This window comes from Rhinopithecus bieti, unplaced genomic scaffold (genome assembly GCF_001698545.2).
Source record: "Rhinopithecus bieti isolate Rb0 unplaced genomic scaffold, ASM169854v2 scaffold_64799, whole genome shotgun sequence".
Taxonomy (NCBI): domain Eukaryota; kingdom Metazoa; phylum Chordata; class Mammalia; order Primates; family Cercopithecidae; genus Rhinopithecus; species Rhinopithecus bieti.
Window position 1 is genome coordinate 435271 of NW_016824661.1, and position 19612 is coordinate 454882.

General features: G+C 41.4%; 1 protein-coding gene across 1 annotated transcript in view; it reads left to right on the forward strand.

Moving 5' to 3' along the window:
* LOC108522363 (A disintegrin and metalloproteinase with thrombospondin motifs 16) overlaps positions 1 to 19612 on the forward strand; it is a 110430-nt gene that overhangs the window by 45948 nt on the left and 44870 nt on the right. Inside the window, exons 5-9 of the mRNA XM_017862513.1 lie at positions 2599 to 2798; positions 4273 to 4356; positions 6775 to 6934; positions 8466 to 8571; positions 16856 to 16993. Coding sequence (XP_017718002.1) covers positions 2599 to 2798; positions 4273 to 4356; positions 6775 to 6934; positions 8466 to 8571; positions 16856 to 16993 — 688 coding nt within the window. The remainder of the gene's footprint in view (positions 1 to 2598; positions 2799 to 4272; positions 4357 to 6774; positions 6935 to 8465; positions 8572 to 16855; positions 16994 to 19612) is intronic.

Consider the following 19612-nt stretch of genomic DNA (forward strand, 5'->3'; position numbering starts at 1 on the left):
TCCACAAGGTCAGAGCCAGGACTCTGCTGCCAGGGCTTGTGGTGTGGGTGTGGTCAGAGCAGGACAAATTCCATATACCAAGGAGATAAAGTGGCCCACACACCTGGATCTCAGCAGGAGAGATAGTAGGGCTGTCTTAACCACTTTGACAGACCACACACCAGGCTCTTAAGCAGATGCTGCAGTGGACCTTGAAAACATCAAGCAATGCATACCATTGTGAGAGGACTGTGATCCTTTCATTCCTCTCTGAAGGTGGTCACCATCACTCAGGCTGCTGGCACAGCTTAGGCACAGCTCTGTGTGCAAGGTGGTAGAGATGACCCACAGAGTGGTGTCCACATCTGGGCATGTGTGCATAGGCATGTGAGTGTGTGTGTGTGTGTGTGTAGTGTATGTTGCCTTGAGAGACATTTCAGAATTGTAATAGTGGTGGTAAGTGAAAGGCAGTTATTTGAAAAAGGATACTAAACTCTATAATACAGTTTGTATTTGAAAAGTGTAAAGAAGTTCCCATCTCTTCATAATAAAACTAGAGAAAGAAAGCTCAACAAAATGCCTCTTGTAGGTGGAGAACATTGGTGATTGATATCCTGCTGTTTAGTTTGCCACATATTTCTGTCCCCTCTGGGCTATGCTGGTGACAGTACTGCACTCCTGGGCCTCGAGTGGCCAGGGGCCATGTGACCAGCCCAGTCCCCGGAAAAGTGAGCAGAATCAACAGAATTGACGGCAGTTCTTCGCACTGGAGCATGCATCTTCAGGGCCCTGTGTCACCTGTTCATGGACGCACCCCCAAGTCCTCATGTCACCTGTGTTTGAATGCACTGTACCCCCAGGGCCCCATGTCACCTATGCACAGATACACCCCCCAGGGCACTGTGTCACCTACGCATGATGCACCTCAAGGCCTTGTGTCACCTGTGCATGGACACATCGTCAGGGCCCTGTGCCATCTGTGCATTGATAGTTCCATGTTGTCACTGAGGCTTTTGGACTTTCCCTTGAACTCAGGGCAGTCCTGCTCTTCTGTCTTGGTGGAATTCACACTTACAGTGGTTCTTTCCTATTAGAGTCTCCTGTTCCGAAAATGGGAGCCTTTTCTGTGTTCACTCAGGCATTTTTTGGTGGAAAAGGGCAAACAGAGGCAGGTTGATTTGCTGAAAACCAATAGTGAGGTTGGACCTCAGGCTGATTAGTGGACCAGCTGCCCTTCAGGTGATGGTGGGTGTGCAGCTGAGGCCTGTGTGTTCTGGGGACAATGTTGCAAGCTCCATAGTGAGGGGCAGTCATTTGCTGAGGGGTTTTCAGAGCCAAGGCCCATGAGATCACCACCCCACGGAATTTCTGACCCCTGCCCCCAATACTGAGGACCTGCAGCTGCTGGGTCCTGTGCTAACATGTTGTTTTCATCCTAAAGACACTTTTCCACCAGTGGTAATTAAGAATAAGAGCTCTAGGACCACACTGTCCAAATCTGATAGCCATTTCTAACACTTTCGAAGGAAGGGGTGTGAGCAAGTCATGTTCCTCTCCTCTGCCTTTATGACCTCATCCTTAGAACCCCATGCTCAGGCTGGGGTACAGACTGCACAAGTTACACAGAGACATCGCCTAGGGTGGGGCTCACACCTATGGGCATTGCGTAAACTTTAATGGCAAATGATGAGTGCTCAATAAACATTAGCTAGTATCATTATTATTCTCCAAAAGCTTTATTTAGTTTTGGAAGTATGTTAGCAAAGGAAAATAAAATGTGTTGGATGCACTAGTCAAACAAAATAGCATCTGCTTACAGTATGCTCCTTGAATACAGTGTGCGTAGATTTTGTGTGCACGCCACCTAAATATCTGGGCTTTTTGAAGTCCACTTTCACATGAAACAATTTTAACCACATTTTCTGAGGCATCCACTAAACCTAATTGTTTTCAGTGTAGTGTTAACCCAACGATTATACATGCCAAAAATATTTTTAAAGGGATTACTTCAAGAGAAAAGTGTATGCTTTGTCTTCTAATCAAATTACATAAATATTTATGGTACTTTCTAGGAAATTAAGCTCTTCAGTGAAGTGGAGCTGCCTCAAGCATTTTATAATCCACTGGAAACAGTGTAGACAAGCTAGTTATGTGTCCAGACATTGAAATCAACTTTAAACATTGTCAAGTCATTAAAAGTCTTCAAGTAGGAAAACAGAGCAAGCCAGCCAGCTCATGTTCTTGTAATTGTTTGTTCCATTGCTTTGTCTTTGCAGAGGAATCTGTTCTACAAATCCCTATGCTCAAAGTTTTTGAACCCTTTTGCTACCAGATGCTGGGAGTCGAAGTCAAACAGTGCCCTATCTTGCTGTTTTAAATTAGGATGAAATTATATAAAGGGAAATACAGCCACGATTTCCATGACGCCTAGACTACATGAATTTTACTTAAATTTAGGGTGCTACTTTAATACAAGCTTCTGCATCACAAGGTTTTAAAGGTTATGTGGTTTTTATCATAAGCGTTGATTTTTGAGACCAAATTTCTCTATGATGAGTTATGGCTCTGATTTTGTGTGTGACTTGTGCTTTCATTTGCCCTCCATATGCCCCTCCATAGACATGCCCCAGCCTCCCAAGGAAGACCTCTTCATCTTGCCAGATGAGTATAAGTCTTGCTTACGGCATAAGCGCTCTCTTCTGAGGTCCCATAGAAATGAAGAACTGAACGTGGAGACCTTGGTGGTGGTTGACAAAAAGATGATGCAAAACCATGGCCATGAAAATATCACGACCTACGTGCTCACGATACTCAACATGGTAGGATCGTCCTTCCAGTTGAGGCCATCTGTGTCATTGCACTTCATAGGGTGTGTGTGTGTGTGTGTGTGTGGATTGATGTTTCATGTAAGAAACATGTGGATTTACTTGTTACCTGTGGATTGATGTTTCATATATGAGAAATATTTTACTGGTGATAACTCATTTAGTTTTCTATGCTCCAATGAAAAGAGCCATTTTCAGAACTTCATAGACTAATTCAGTAGGAAAAATCATTTGACCCTCTCTATAAGCCTCTGTAAGCCTATGAGATGTTTTAGGCTTACTAGTGTCTATTTACTGGAAATCTCTAAGGGGATGCTGAGCCACTGTGGTGCAGTAAATCTGATTATCAGCATTAGATGTGTGATTTTAGATGGCTCTATAGAAATGCCCAACTTTTTAGAAATATTAATGTTCAAATGCTAAATATAAATTATTTTATCTATAAAAACGGGGAAAGTACAACCTTTTAGAATATCGTCTCAGGTTAAATGTGTTTGTGTCTCAAATTGTCAGCTGTATTAATCACTGAAGAGTGATGAGAGGTATACTAAGCCTCATTTCGTGTACGTGAAATCTAAATAACAGAAGACAAAATCTTGAGTCACCAAAGTGTGTTTTTAAGAATAGTTTTAATGACAATATTTTAAAAGTAAGTCTTTACATTCTTCTGCCTCAATAAACAGAGTACCCTGAATGTGCCCATCTTTCCATGATGTCATGTGATTACTATGGCTAGTGTCATTTTTGGTCGACTGAACCACTCGGTTTCTGGTCTCCCAAGAAGCCGAGGAGACAGTGAAATAGAGCCACCTTCCCACCGCACGGGGTCGAAGCATTGCCCTGTTGTCCTCAGCAAACTGCTCTGATGTGTAGAAGTGTTTGCCTCTCTTCTGTAGAGCTTTTCCAGTATTTCCACAGCTCAGTGCCAAATCACTTCAGTTTGCATTCTATGGTGGGCGTGCTGTTCCTGCTCACCACCCCAAATGCCACTCTGGTCATTCATTTCCACTTCCATGATCCATCACCTCTAATATTTGTGTCTTTCTCTCATCATCTCATTACCACGATTTTTTCCTTCTCTTTCTTGTATCCTCTTGGAATCCCATAAGTGCACGAGTTTCTCTTGCACTTGTGGAATTCCTTGCCAGAAGAGCTTGAGAAGTGATTGGCTTCTGTCGTCATCATGATTAGCTTAAAAATCCTCTTTATATTCTAAGAGGAACACTTACCAACCCACAGTCTTGTGATCCTTTCATAGGTGTTTGACAGTAAGAGGTGGACCCCACTCCCACCTGAAGCTTCGGCTTTTTACAGGGATATGATTAATATAGCTGTCTGCCTAAAATACAAGAAAATTAACATTGCTCTGTCACTGAAGAACTAGGATGTTGGATTCTAGGCCCACTAGTAGTAAGTAGGGGGGGAAATGCCATTTATGGGGCTAACATGGATTTCCTGTCTTTTTCAGGTATCTGCTTTATTCAAAGATGGAACAATAGGAGGAAACATCAACATTGCAATTGTAGGTCTGATTCTTCTAGAGGATGAACAGGTAGTTTATCTTTGAAACTATCTACTCTTTCTACTCCCAGAAAAGTAAATGCAAAATAATGCATTTTCTTTAATATAATTGTTCTATGGGTTCTTCTCTCTCGAGGGCAAAAAGTATTTAATATTTTGTGTTTTACTGCAAATGAGTGTCTTTTCAATTCTTTTAAACTTTTTTTGGAGTTTTTGTGGGGTTTTTTGGTGCAGAAGTGGTAAGAAATTATCCTTTAATTGGCCTGTAAGAAAATGGCGTGTAAAAGCTGCCTTCAGCATATAGGTGGGACACACACTACGAATACACAGCACAAAATGTATCTTAGCCATCATGAGCTTTCAGGATGCCAGTGGGAATGCGCCCTTTCTGCTTCTTGCTAGAAGAGCATAAATGTTTTGTGGTCTTGAAGTTACATTGTACTGTGTGGCCCTGTGTCGCTTTATTCGACTATCTCCCAGCAATTAACCCTCACCATTTGCAGTCTGAGATTTTTATTCTTATTAAGATTTCTTCACGAGATCAGGAGATCGAGACCATCCTGGCTAACCCAGTGAAACCCTGTCTCTACTAAATACAAAAAACTAGCCGGGCGAGATGGTGGGCGCCTGTAGTCCCAGCTACTCGGGAGGCTGAGGCAGGAGAATGGCATAAACCCAGGAGGCGGAGCTTGCAGTGAGCTGAGATCTGGTCACTGCACTCCAGCCTGGGCGACAGAGCGAGACTCCGTCTCAAAAAAAAATAAAATAAAATAAAATAAAAAAAGATTTCTATGGACTCTCAAGTGCGTTTCCCTCACTGCATGCAAAAACCCAGATTACACTGGATCTTGGTAGCAGTGGGTTAAAGATCCTTTGCCTTCATTTGTGACCCCCGTAAATGCGTACAGGTGGTCCCTTCACAGTGAGGATGGACATGAACACCTCGCGGTATAAGTAATAGGGAGGCATTTTAGGCACAAAAGCCTCTCACTTCCATTTTTCCCCAAGCTAATCATTGACTGGGCGAAGGAGAGTGGGTGCTGGACAGGAGCCAAGTGCCCAGCCTCAGCTCCACCCTTGCTGACATTTTCAGAGTCTCCTTTTAGCCACAGTTTTCTTATTTATAAAACAAAGAATGTTTTAGATGAAACCTGAGATCATTCATAAGATCTAAGATGCCTTCGATGTTAAAGTTCTGGGATGCTGCTCTTTTTCTGTGCAGGGTGGGGGCGTGTGTGGACGGGCTATTTCTAGTCTGACTAGTCAGGGAAGATACGACCTCATTGTCTTTTGTGTGAGTGCGCAGTTGGGCAGGGGGCTGCTGAACATGCCGGGCTTCTCAGGTGACAGGTTAATTATTCCTTGTATTAAAACATTTTCACCTTGGAATTCATCCAAGCTGCAAAGAATAAGCGAGGTTATCGTTTGATCGTACACCTGTGTTAACTTTAATTAATGCAGTTTTCCTGGAAATCACCCGGTAAAGAATGCAAGGCATGCCCCCGTGTTTATGTGTAGCATTTAACTTGGGTATATTTGACTTTCTGGAAAAACAAAATAAACATTTCAGCAGAAAACATATTCAGTGACTGAGAGACAAAACTTTCAATATGACATTCTAACAGTGAAAGCTTTAAACAACCAGTGTCCTGAAGTTGAGGTAATTAAACCTGGTGTTGTCTGACCAGTCATAGGAAACTAGAGCATGCTGGTGAATAAGATTCAAAAAACTTGGTGGAGACTGGTCTGATGCATGTTCTTCTGTGTCTCAAATTCTTCCATTCCCAAGAGTTCCAATGTTCTACACCCTGTTACTTCATTGTTGCGTTATCCGAACTTGATAGAGACAGAGCAGGTTGAACATGGCTTGCAAAGTCTCCTTTTAGTTGCAGTTTATTTTCCAGAAATAAAGCTTTACCAATTGACCTACCTCCTCTCAGAAATATACTGCCTTTGTAGAAAAGATATTTCATTGAACACTGTAATAATAAATATTAAAAGACTTATTTATTGGAAATCCCACTTGCTTAATTTGGTTATGAGATAAACATATTGCTGTCTAGATGTGTTTTTGTGTATGTATGTGCAAAGGCAGGTGTAAATGATTCTGTGGCTTTACTTAATTTTGAAAAGTATTTTTTAAAGATTTTTGAATACAAAAAGTTCATGCACAGAAGTAATCTTTCTTGGGTCATTGAACATGCATTCAGGATCGGCCAGATACAAATCAATTGTTTATGTATGGAACTAGAGAAACGTCCATAAATGTGTACACTGGATCTGTACAGGTTTTATAGAATACATAAAATACATGCATTAACTTAGATGCCATCCAGATCCAGCCATGTATTTGAAATCCAGGTCAATGATAGTTTGCTGTGATGGCAATGCATTATAACATGTTTTCTCTCCATTATCATGGGGTCTTTGGTCCTTGTCTCTTGCACAGCCAGGGCTGGTGATAAGTCATCACGCAGACCACACCTTAAGTAGCTTCTGCCAGTGGCAGTCTGGATTGATGGGGAAAGATGGGACTCGTCATGACCACGCTATCTTACTGACTGGCCTGGATATATGTTCGTGGAAGAATGAGCCCTGTGACACTTTGGGTGAGAACCTCCAGCAGAGTGTGAGGACCATGTGTGGAATGTGCACCCCTGGCTGTGGCACAGAGTGTTGAGTATTTTTGCCCTTGTTCCTTGTTAATAAGCAGTAGCGGCTTCTTAGTGAACTTGTAAAGACTCACTTCCCTGTACAAACTTTATCCAAACAGATGTATGTTTGCATTCATCAAGAGAGATTATTGAACAAGTGAATGTCTCTCACAGATTTCAGAGTTCCTATCTCTTCTAACATAATAAATATATATATTTTTTCTGTTTCTTCTACTGTTTGTGAGAATGGGGTGGATAGATCGAAGGCTTTCTCATTATCTAGTGGAAATAGTACATTGATGTGTATTTGTGGAGTTACTACGACCATATTTTATTTCCTGTTTTTTTCACTTCTCTGTCTGTATCTCAATCTTAGCAGTGTTTTAGACATTTACAGGGCTGGGTGTGACTTAGAGGCAGCACTTTGGGTTTTTTCCAGATGGTCTGTGTGAAACACTGTGCTACTGACCAGGACTCTGCTGAACATTTCTTCTAACTCTCCATTTCTTCCCAAGTTCTTAGGGAGGAAGGGGTTTTATTTTTAAAACTTTCAGATAAAACCCAATTTAACAGCAGTTAGTCTTATTGTGCAAAAACAAGTTAACGTGGTGTCCTGGCTGCTTGTCCTTAGACAGGTCTGCTTACCCAGTTGGCTCTTGACTGGCGTGCAAGAACTCAGGTTGTAGGATGGCTCCTACTGCCCTACCTCCAACAAGTGGCTCACTGTGCCTACGTTGTGTGTACAGTGTGGTTTCCTTCTGATGGTCTAGAATTTTGGCACACTTTAGGCAGTGGGTGCCTACGTGACCAGCTCCCAGAGAAAACCCTGGACCCTGAGTTTCTGATGAGTGATGCTGATGGACAACATTCACCGTCGCTATCACTACGCTTTGCTGAGGAAGAGAGCACATCCTGTGTGACTCTGCGGGGAAAGGACCCCTAGACGTGTGTGCCTGTTTTCCCCCTGACTTCTGCCCATGTGTTTTCCCTTGGCTGATATTTCCCTGTATCCTTTTGCAATATTAAGCAATAACTGTGAGTGTGACAAATGCTCATTATGACAGATGTGAATCATTAAAGCTGGGGGTGGTCTTGGGGACCTCCCAGCACACCCGTTCTCTACAGCACTTTTTCACTTGGCCTTTTGGGAACATAGATGTTTAGATGTTTAGAATAAGGCGAAGACTTTCCTCCATCTGCAATAGATTCCCCTCTCTATTTTGCCCCAGTTAGAGCCTGCACCAGGAACATTACATAGAACCATGAATTGCGTTCCACAATACAGAGAGTCCTTGGGCTCCCTGGAATGGAATCCCTTCCCCTACGTTATCAAATGCCCTTTATATGGTTATCTAAGTGTTTCCCATTACATATTTCCCCATATGAACACAAGAACTAAATTTCACTAAGGGGAAGAAAATAAATATACCATGCTTTATTTTATTACAACACTGCTCTGTATTCTTTTGATCTTTGTCCTTCATAGGATTTGCACCCATAAGTGGAATGTGTAGTAAATATCGCAGCTGCACTATTAATGAAGATACAGGTCTTGGACTGGCCTTCACCATTGCCCATGAGTCTGGACACAAGTAAGTGCATCTCCATGGGAGGATGACGTCCCAAGTGTTTTCCTTACTGGATAGTTTCCATAGAAATATTGACTTATCACGTCAAGTCCATGAAGGGAATTCACATATATCCAATGAGAATGACATTGACAGTTATAAAATGCTGTCACTTAGGATTTCTGTTTCTATGTGCCACATCATGCAAATTTTATTTTTATTTGTTTACTTATTTTGAGACAGGTTCACTCTGTCAATCAGCCTGGAGTGTAGTGGCATGACCTCAACTCATTGCAATATCTGCTTCCTGGGCTCAAGCAATCCTCCCACCTCAACCTTGCAAGTAGATGGAACTACAGGCATGCACCACCATGCTTGGCTAATTTTTGTAATTTCTGGAGAAATAGGGTTTCACCATGTTGCTTAGGCTATGCACATTTTAAAGCCACAGCAATGTACAAGTTTCCATGTCCCTGGGTCTTTCTCTGACACTCCTGTGTACACCTATGCCTAAGATTGAGGATAGCTGTATCTGCCCCTATTCCTCTGTCCTGTGTTTTGAACTTGGTCTGGTGGGCTGATCTCATTCCGTGGTTAGCTGCTAACAGGGGACTCTAAATGATGAAGAACAGTGTCAACCCTCCCATTGCTTCCTGCTGTTACCCTCGTGTTTGTGTTCTTGTATGTGTGTGTGTGTGTGTGTGTATATATTTACAATTTATAGAGATGCTATTTTTCATTGGTACTCCAAGCAGAGTTTAGAAGCATGGGTACTGCTTCCAAACTGCCCAAAGATCGGGCAGGCCTCTAGGAACTGATTTGCCTCTGTTACTCCACCTCTGACTGCACCATTAATGGTTCTGAAATAAAAGTCTCAGGGAGCCCCATGAGCCTGGGGGCTCAACGCAGAGGCCAGTCCTGGGTTGGTGGCCTCAGCAATGGTCAGTGGGTCAGTAGTGTTTTCACCTTACATAAAATGCTTACAATTGTAGAGTGAACAATTTCTAGCAATTATTTGTGGAAACTATTATTCTTAATACAATTTCTGGGGCTAAGAATTCTGTGAGTTGCTTTACCTTGAAGTGCCGTCTATTAAATAAAAAATTCAAGGGCCCACTTGCCCAAGCAGCTGGGGACTTCCTGCAATCACCCTGATTAATACCAGAACCACCAGCTGGAATGCAAATATTTTCCTGCTATGCTGAAACAATACTTGAAATTTCTCCTAGAAAATTTACAACCAGGAATTATAAGTTTTTATTTTTTTAAAATTTCAACCTGATTTTATTGGCAAAAGGAAAAGCAAGGCAAGTGTTTGTGATTTGTGGTTTTGCAAAGCTAACTTATCCATTATTGGAAAATGGACTGAGGCCTCAGACTTGTTCAAAGCAGTGTGTGTGCGTGTGTGTGTGTGTGTGTACGTGTATGTGTGCATGTGTATACACATGTGCTTGTGTTTAATGCGAAGGTTCTGCGCGCTTTGGCTGTGTGCAAACTGATGACCTGAAAAATGAAGCTTCATATCTTATTACTGATCCCTTCATCATTGCAGGTAATGATTGACTATTTCATTGCTTAGAAAATTACACCTTCACTTTATAAAGCTTTCAGCTGAATCATAGTTGTATTTTTAATAGTCTGCTAGAGTTAAAACTTCAAAAACCCTCATTATTGTAACAACATGAGGCTCTTGCTGTCCTCTGAACCATACCTGAATTTAATTAAACAATCAAGGCAAGAAATATTTAAGTCACTGAGGGCTGAGCCAGTGAACGTTCGATAAGCAGTTGAGATATGGGCATTGGCAGTGCCAGTCATTGCAGGTGGTGAACTTAGCTAAGTTAAACGTGAGGCATCCAACACAAGGCCCTCAGTTGGTCTTCAGTGCCAAACAAGTATCATTGTTGGCATTTATTTTTCTTAGAAGTCAGTTATTACTATTTCCTTTCCTCACTCAAATTGGATGTAGTTGGAAAAAGATTTTCTCCAAACAAGGAAAATAATGTTTTTTCCTGGAAGGTCAGAACCTAGATGTGAATAAAGAAAGCAGCTCAGTTGGGCACGGTGGCTCACGCCTGTAAACTCAGCACTTCGGAAGGCTGAGGTGGGAGGATCACTTGAGCCCAGGAGTTCAAGACCAGTCTGGGCAACATAGTAAGACCCCATTTCTACAATAAATTTTAAAAATTAGCCAGGCATGGTAGTGTGCATCTGTAGTCCCAGCTACTTGGGAGGCTGAGGTGGGAGAATCTCCTGAGCCCAGGAAGTCGAGGCTGCAGTCAGTTGAGATTGCACCACTCTACTCCAGCCCAGGTGACAGAATGAGACCCTTTATAAAAAAAAAATAAAAATAAACCCTACATGTGGATGAAGGAGAGTCCGGTTGCTAATATAGGATTAACTGCCAGAAAGTATCAGATCTTTCTTGAACACCTGACTTCTTCAAGTTCTCTGAAACAGAGAACCTGGAGCTTGTCAGCGAAAACCCTTATAACCATATTGAGAAAATAGGAAATATATTGTATTTATCGTGTGCTAAATGCCAAAATAATTGGTAATAATAGTAACAGTAGTAATGGTAATGATAATAGTAATATCTGCTCTTTGTGGAGCACTTTTTGTAAAATTCGCCGAACAATTTCACATACAGCTCAAACCATGGAGACCACTGGGGACAGTCCCTCTGTTGCCCTCACTAACTTAGGGGAGACTGTGTGGAATATTCAGCAAATGTGTATGAATGGAGTAGGGGAATGAGTGATGCAGGGCATGAGCAAGCAACAAGTGAGGAGTAAACATTTCAAATGAATTGTTAGCTGTGACCACCGCTTCAAATGAGAAAGCTTTGATGTGTAAGACTCAATGATAAAACTCCGTGTATCTTAGTTGAACTGAACTGAAGATAAACACATTTGTTCAGTTCATTTATTTAGTGAGTTTAATTTTTGGAAGAGGGAATGATAAGTTTGATGCATGGAGCAAACATCAGAGCATCAGCAGTCTGCTTTTATCAATGAGCTCCAAGCAGAATCAAATTTTTGAGTTCTGTAATTCAAGAATTAAAAAGCAATTTTGTATTTATGATGACTTTTACTGTAAAAAACATGTAAAACATCCCACTTCAAAGGTAAACTTTACTTTTTCAGTGCTGTTGGTATTCAGAAGACATTATTTGGGATGGAGGAGTACTTTTGCATGCCTGCAAGCCATAGGTTTCTAATCTTTAACTCAAAGATTTTAGTTAGTGTCCATCCAATCTGTCCTCCTAAATTCCATTTGTTTTTTAATCTCAAAATGTCATGTAGTTTATTCTGGGGAATGTGATCTAAAAATAGAAATTACCAAGAACAGGTGTTTGGATTTGTGTTGGAAAGAGAGGAGCAGAGACTGGAACCAAAACTGAGATATGTATTCTCCTGTAGTACAAGGGATTGAATCAGGATTTGTATTAAGCTGGTGGTACAAGGAGAGTTTTCTGATTATGTTAAATCACTTGACACAGGACATGTGGTTTGGTAATGCAGGTGCTGAAGCACTGGCACAGATACGCCAAGGGCTGAACTGCGCCTTTGGGAGAATATGTCATCTGTGCATGAATCTATCTGAAAAATTCCCATTTGCTAAGGGAAGTCATGTCATTTGATGGGTGGTGCTCTGGGATTCAGATTCTGGATCAGCACAGTGCTACCACAGCCTGGTAGTGACCAGGGAGTGACCCCTTAACAGCTCTCACCTAGGTTTCCCATCTGCAAAATCAATAGAGCACTATTTGCTCCATAGTTCATATATGCAAGTGTAATTTAGGTTGCATTATTTGAGCTGTACATTCCACTTATATAAAATAGGCTTAAATAGCTAAGTTGCATTATCATTTGAGACCATTAAGGTGCTATTAAAACAAATGTGTTAACTGTGTTCAAAAGTATTCATTATTCATCGGTCTGTCTCTTGCATTTTCCCTAGTTTATGGACCCAGTCATTGGGCACAGTTTGCATTCTGAGAGCAAGGCATTGTGTAGGAGTCTATAAAAAGACTTGTGATCTATGCCCTTTGAAAGTTTAAGAGAAAAGATTAAATAGATATGCCACGCAAGAGATCAAGTAATGAGAGTTGTTGGTATTACAAGAGACCACACAGGGACGATCAGGGAGGCCTTCTTAAAAGAAGTAGCACTGGGCTGGGCACGGTGGTCTCTCCTGTGAATCCCAGCACTTTGGGAGGCCAAGGTGGGTGGATCATGATGTCAGGAGTTCAAGACCAGCCTGGCCAAGATGGTGAAACCCCATCTCTACTAAAAAATACAAAAATTAGCCAGGTGTGGTAGCAGGTGCCTGTAATCCCAGCTACTTGGGAGACTGAGGCAGAGAATTGCTTGAACTTGGGAGGTGGAAGTTGCAGTGAGCTGAGATCACACCACCACACACTAGCCTGGGTGACAGAGACAGACCCCATCTCAAAAACAAAACAAAAAAAGCAGCATTGGTGTCACTATTGGTGTCACTACTAGTTAACTTGAAAATACCATTCAGCTCACCCACAGTCACTAGCGATGCCCTTTTCAGTATTTGATGATGACATGTGCCTCCACCCCGTTTGTGGCTGCGCTCTGTCATCAGTCTGGGGCATCTTCCAGTGCACATGGGAGGCACAGGGTGATTTTTAAAGACTTGAAGAATATTGGAGAAAGCCAGCCCCTCTAACCATCATCTGCACTGGGGATTGTCAGGCTGTTCTCTGGGGAGCTGTGGTAGGTCAGCGCATCAGTTCCTACCGATTACATCGGTTGTCTTTCCTCTTAGGATTTCTTTTCTGTTTCTGTGTCCAACAAGTATTTGAAATCCGTTGACATTTGGCCAGACCTTCCCATACACATGCATGCACACACGCATACCCACCATGAATGGCACTTAGGTGTTATGTGACTTGACCAAGGCCCCATTTGGATCATAGAAGGGAATAGAAGTTTTGAATTTTCTTTGTGATGTGCACAGTCCCAGGCATTCTGTACAGTTCATTAGGAAGGTTTTACTATCCCGTTTTATGTATGACGAAACTGAGGCTTGGAAGGGGTCAAGTAATTTGCCCAATATCAAGCAGCTTATGAATGACAGAGCCAAGACCCTGACTGAGGTCCCTCCACCTCCACAGCCCATGCTCTCTCCCATTATCTTCCCTGACCATGTCCCTCAGTTCCCTGCAACTGCTGTCTTCAGCTCAGCCTTCTGCCTGTCATGGAGGATGAGCTGTGCTTCTCCACATGCCTGCATGAAGCCTGCGTCAGGGCTCGGGGCAGTTCAGTCCTACCTGTGGTTGCCATCGTTATGCCAAGAGTAGACTTTGCCATCCAGATAACATTGGCCCATGGTTCCTTTAAAGAATGTCTCATGTCCTTAACCACTACTGCCTGAACAGCCTGAAATAAGTGATACAGCTTCTATGAACACTTGGTTGGCTGTTCAGCATTCTCAGTATGTCATTAATAATAAACAAATACTTCCCATTAGTAATTGAATCACTCAAAAATATTGTAGAAGACAATAAAAGCATGACATTGAAATATAATTCCCAAATTCAATTTAATCTGAAATTAGGTTTATGTCTGGGTATGTTATGGCTGGAAAGGTTGTCATTTCTTCACTCAACAAACATGAATAGAGACCTGTTATGTATCATCAAGTTCACTGGCAGTGGGTTAGATAAGAGGAGTCTCTGTCTTTTAGAAACTTATGAACTAGTAAGGGAGAAAAAGATAAAATATATTTATGATTTTAGCAAATGGGATGGTAACCATTTTAAAGTACTGTGGTGCACAGGAGCAAGTTACATTCTCTGGTCTGCATCATTTGAATATAGTTATATTTCTTGGTTGCCAAATAGCAACCTTATCTTCAAAATGTATTCTATTCATTCTTCTGTGACTTTATTAATGTTGGTATTAAATGCAATCACTGTGTGATACTTTTATGCTGATCTGCTGGCATTCATTGCATTACAAATGTGGGCATTGTACTGATTAGAGACACAAATTGTGAAATAGTGGTGCTAAGATTTTGGTGGACATCAGAATCACCTGGGGATGTGTTAGAATATGCCCAAATGCCAGGTCCTAACCCTCAACCTACAAAATTAGAACTATACCACTGCAGGCTTGGGTAGCTACATTGTGCTGTATATCTCTCAGATGTTGATGTGTCAGAATTTGAGACTTGATACTAGAAAAAAAATCATTGAAAATACTTCAGATGTAAAAGTTGAAGGCCAAGATTTCCTCAGACTTGGGACATTGTAGATTTTGAATTCCTTAGAAAGAAAGGTAGACGCGGTAGCAAATTTCTCGAGGGCAATTTCTGGACCATAATGTGTCTTCTTCATTAGCAGCTCAAGGGCCAGACAGGGAAGGGTAGTTTGGTATTTTGTGTTCCCCCTTTTCTCCCTAAGGCAGCCTCCTATTTGGGATTTCAGCCTGAATCTTTTTCACAGCCATGACACATTTCCTCTGCCATGTGGTCCCTCTGGCCTTGATTAATTGCCTTTAATAGAACTTCAGAGAATGGGTGGAGGCTAAAATGACTACATCTACATCATCCTTGGTACTGATCAGGAATTTTGCAGAAATTCAGCAGTGTTTGCACGCCAGATTTCCTTGGATACAGTCTTCAATCACGTTCAGGTTACACTATTACATGAATCCTGGCTAGGCCCTGACACCAAAGTGTCCAGGCTTCAGCCTTGACTCTGCAACCCTGGATGAAGTCTCTCTCCAGTCCTCAGTCTTGCTGTCTTTATATTAAAGCCACCTTATAGAACTGTGTTGAGTTTTAAATTAGAATATAGGTTACAGGCCTACCATAACAGCTGTAAAATGGTGAGTGCTTATAAATGTTGATTACTATATTTTCTAGTAATATATTACTAAATAGCTCTAAACAATGCAGTTAAATAGACAAGTACAGATTCTCTTGACACCATTTGGAGCTGACTTTCCCCTACATTGGTGTCTTCCTGTCCCTGCTGCCTTCTGTGCACTCCTTATGGAATTCTTGGCAGCATAATGTCCCCCACAACTAGAAACCACCATGTCCTTCTTTGCTTTCCCTCTCTCTTGCCTTCCTCCTTTTCTCTGCATCTTACCAATGGGACCCTGTGCTCAGGGAATCCATACAATGGCTAGGTGCCAGACATTAATGGCAATAGTGGCTTAGCTCTGCCAGAATGTATTTCCCTTAATGGGAGGTCTTTGGAGTCATAACAGCTCCCAAGGAAGTAGGCTGTGTTCTTCTAGGATAATTGAAAATGGGATCATTGAAATGATCCTTGAGTGCACTCAGGGCCCTCCTACAGCTTTCACAGGTTAAGAAGAAGAAGCAGATTTGCTGGTGAGGGAGGTAGCAGCCCTGGAAAATGTGATTCTCCCAGGTGCACGGCTCCATTTTCTCAGGTGTTATTAAGTGAGTGTTGATTGGCATCGTGGGCTCTGAACACCTCTGATGGCCCCTATTAAGGGTTCCTATAGCTGCTGTAGCTTGAGATGTACCTGTACTCTGAGCCAGGTGTGGGTCTCCAAAGTGCTGTGGTTTTCACATAAAAGTAACCTGTGCTGCTTCAAACGACACCCACAAATACATTCAGCCATAGTCATCTGTTGGGTTTCCGTGGAGCTACTCTCTCCAGATAGAGGGATGCAGGTCAAGTGCTGCCCACCCATCACAGCCTCCAGTAGTGCAGGCCTAATAGTTTGAGCTGGAACATCCCCAGGTGGGGCTAGAGACAGAATGTCAGCCCAGGTGAGTTGCAGCAGCTGTTTGTAGTTCCCAAATTGCAGTGAGCATCAGATTCACCTGGGGCGCTTGTTTGGAAAGCTCAAACACCTGGATCTCTCTTTTCTGAGTCAACAGTTCCTGGGTAGAAGTCTGGCATCTATAGTTCCAACAAATACCCATGGAAACTCTAATAATCCTGCTGAGCAGAAAAGAGTGTGAAGAAAAAGAAGCAACATAGAGCAGTGTTAGCTTAATCAAGAAGATCCCAAGTTCCTCCACCCCATTCAGAACTCAGGCATCTGGACATTTGCTCTGCTTTGATATCGGTGCACACTCTCAGGCAATTTGGTGGATGGTCCGTTCTTCAGAAACTGTCTTTGAACACATGAATATTCTCAACCAATTGGCTGTTGTGGCTTTTATTTTTGCCTGCCTAGCATACGGAGGTGAGGGAGTCTCACAGTCTTGACTTGTAATTGTTAGAGGATATTAGATAATTTAAACTGTTTTTTTTTTTCTGAAAGAAACATCTCTCTCTCTCTCATAGCTTTGGCATGATTCATGATGGAGAAGGGAACATGTGCAAAAAGTCCGAGGGCAACATCATGTCCCCTACGTTGGCAGGACGCAATGGAGTCTTCTCCTGGTCTCCCTGCAGCCGCCAGTATCTACACAAATTTCTAAGGTAAGAACTCTTTGAGCCGGTCTTGTGATCTTTCAGTGCCTCTGATGCTCACTGCCTGGTCAGCCAGATCCTGTGCAAGCAGCCCCAGGCTGTGCTTCCTGATATGGTTCCCTTTGAAGGTGTCTTGAGACATTCAATTGACCTAAGAGTTTGCTAAAAATCTCCTTAGAGCATGGAGGCCTGCTGGCTTAATCCAACATTAATTCAAAGGGAATCAGTGACTTGAGACTAAAAGGGAGCCATAAGACACTCACCAAAATATTTGTCACTAACATTTAAGTTTTACTATTCTCACTTCTGTAATTAGGAATCTTCAGGAAGTGAATAGAAAGATCATACATGTACACATCTGTATACACAATAATAAAGCATAGCTTTTTTTTTTGGTTTTCTTCCTTCTGTTTAGTTTTTTCTTTCTTCTCCTTTCTTCCTTCCATTTTTTCTTCCTTTCTTTTTTTTCCTTTCTCTCTCTCTTTCTTTCTACTAAATGCATTCCTCATTAGGTGAAGAAACTTGAGTATATAAACTTTAACCTAGCTGTAATATTCTGTAATTATCAATAATATTTTTAGAAATTTTCTCTAAACACTTATTTAGGAGATAAAACGTTGGGGAGGTAGAGTTTGACCCTTGAAAAATAGTAGATTTTAAAATTTCAGAGAAATGAGGAACTTTATGAAACATTCTTAGAACTGCTAGTTTATACACTATTGCCTGAATCTCTTTGGCTTTGAGTTTGAAGTTTGGTTTAAATCTTAAGCCAAAACTTTATTTCTGACATTACAGTCTAGTGTGGATTGGAATGTGTCTACTCCACACAGTCCTTCAGAGACCCAGGTTTCTTCCATCCTGTGACCTTTCCTCTTCCAGGACCTAGTTCCCCACTGCAGCCATCTGGGGACTGAGGACAGAGAGAGCACAGGAGGGTGTGCGGGACAAGGGTGGTGTTCCTGGAGGAACTCATATGACCACCTAAAAGTGCAGAGGGCATTGAGAAATGTCCTCTACCCATGTGCTTAGGTGACAGAGAGCCATCTGTGCCACATGATGAACCCCAGATTCTTTTGCAGAAAAGTAACTGAAACCAGGAGGGACCAGCTAGTCAGTGGCCAAATTGTGAGTAGAACCCAGCGTTCTGGACCCTAGAGGTGATCTCTCTGTATTTGTCTCAAGGACAATGGATGCAGCCGGCAGAGGAAAAGCAACTCTGTTGCAATCATAGCCTTTATTATTTTTTAAAAAATCTTTAAGTACTAATAAAATCATTTGTTTCAGATACTAAAAAGATGAATGAGAGTGTTTAGAAAGCAGCTTTTATGTCTTGAAGATGACTGATCTGTGAGAAACAGCGGAGGCAGGGCACATGCTGGATCTGCATTCATGAGCTTTGAGTGGATACCACATGCTGGATCCACCTAAACTCAACACTCCTCTTCTTCACTTTTGAACACAACTTCTCAGATTGAATGGCAGTACCGGGGAGAAATTGTGGCTTGTTGTTTTTGCTCCTCATTGAAGACACACTGATTTGCACCTTTGCTGTTTAAGGAATAGTGTTTATTCAGTCCTAGCGGGGAGACCTACTCTTATTCAGGTTGGAGGATATGTTTATTCATTAGCCAGAAATGTATTTTGCCAGACACATAGAAGGACTGTGTTTGCTCTTAACAAACATACTGACTCACAGTAGTTCACTGATTCTAGTAGAGGAGATACACAAAAATGTTTCCTTATTTTCAAAATACACGAATGCTTGAAAATACTGAAGGGAAATGGGCTGTCATGTTTAGTTCTCAATTAAATTCATTCACAATGTTTTTGAAAATTGTATTTTTGAGATTCATCAAAGAAAGCATTCTTTATTCTTAATTATTCTTGATTCAAGGGAATGTTCTAGGGAAACATTAGCAAACACAACCACCTTAAGAATTTGGAGGAGATTGCACAAGAAATCACAAGATTACTAGTAAAGTTGAAAGTTAGATGAGGAGGAGAAGCAAATAAAAGTTTAAAAATGAAGAACAGAGAGGACACAAATGTATAGATTCTAAGGAACTAGCTAGTTGTGACAGGAAAGTTTGAAATTTGACAAGAAAGGAATTATATTTCTATTATTAAAAAGTAGGACAAATACTAATACTTCCAACAAAAGCAAAGGTTTTTTTAAGTAACAGCTTTAATGAGCTAAAATTAATACACAAAAAGACACATATTTAATGTGTACAGTAAGATGAGTTTAGTTGTTTGCATGACCAATGAAATAGTCTCCACGGAGATTCTACCAGATTTGGTGGAAGAAAAAAATAACTTGGCAGCACCCAAGAAGTCCCCAGGCTGGGAAACCAGATTATCTGCCTTCCAAGTTTTTGTAAAGTACATGTCTTTTCAGTCAAAACTAGGAACTAGTTATTCCAAACTGAGAACTAAGAACAAAATTCCCCTACCCTATTAGATCCTGTAGATTCTTCAGTGTTCAACTGGCCTCTCTGGTTCCTTTCACTGACCTACTTCTTTGTGTCCTACTTTTACTTTTGTTTTCTTTCTTCCTTTTTTATTCATTTATTTAATTAATACAGCTCCTTTTTTTTTTTTTTTTTTTTTTTTTTTTTTTTTTTTTTT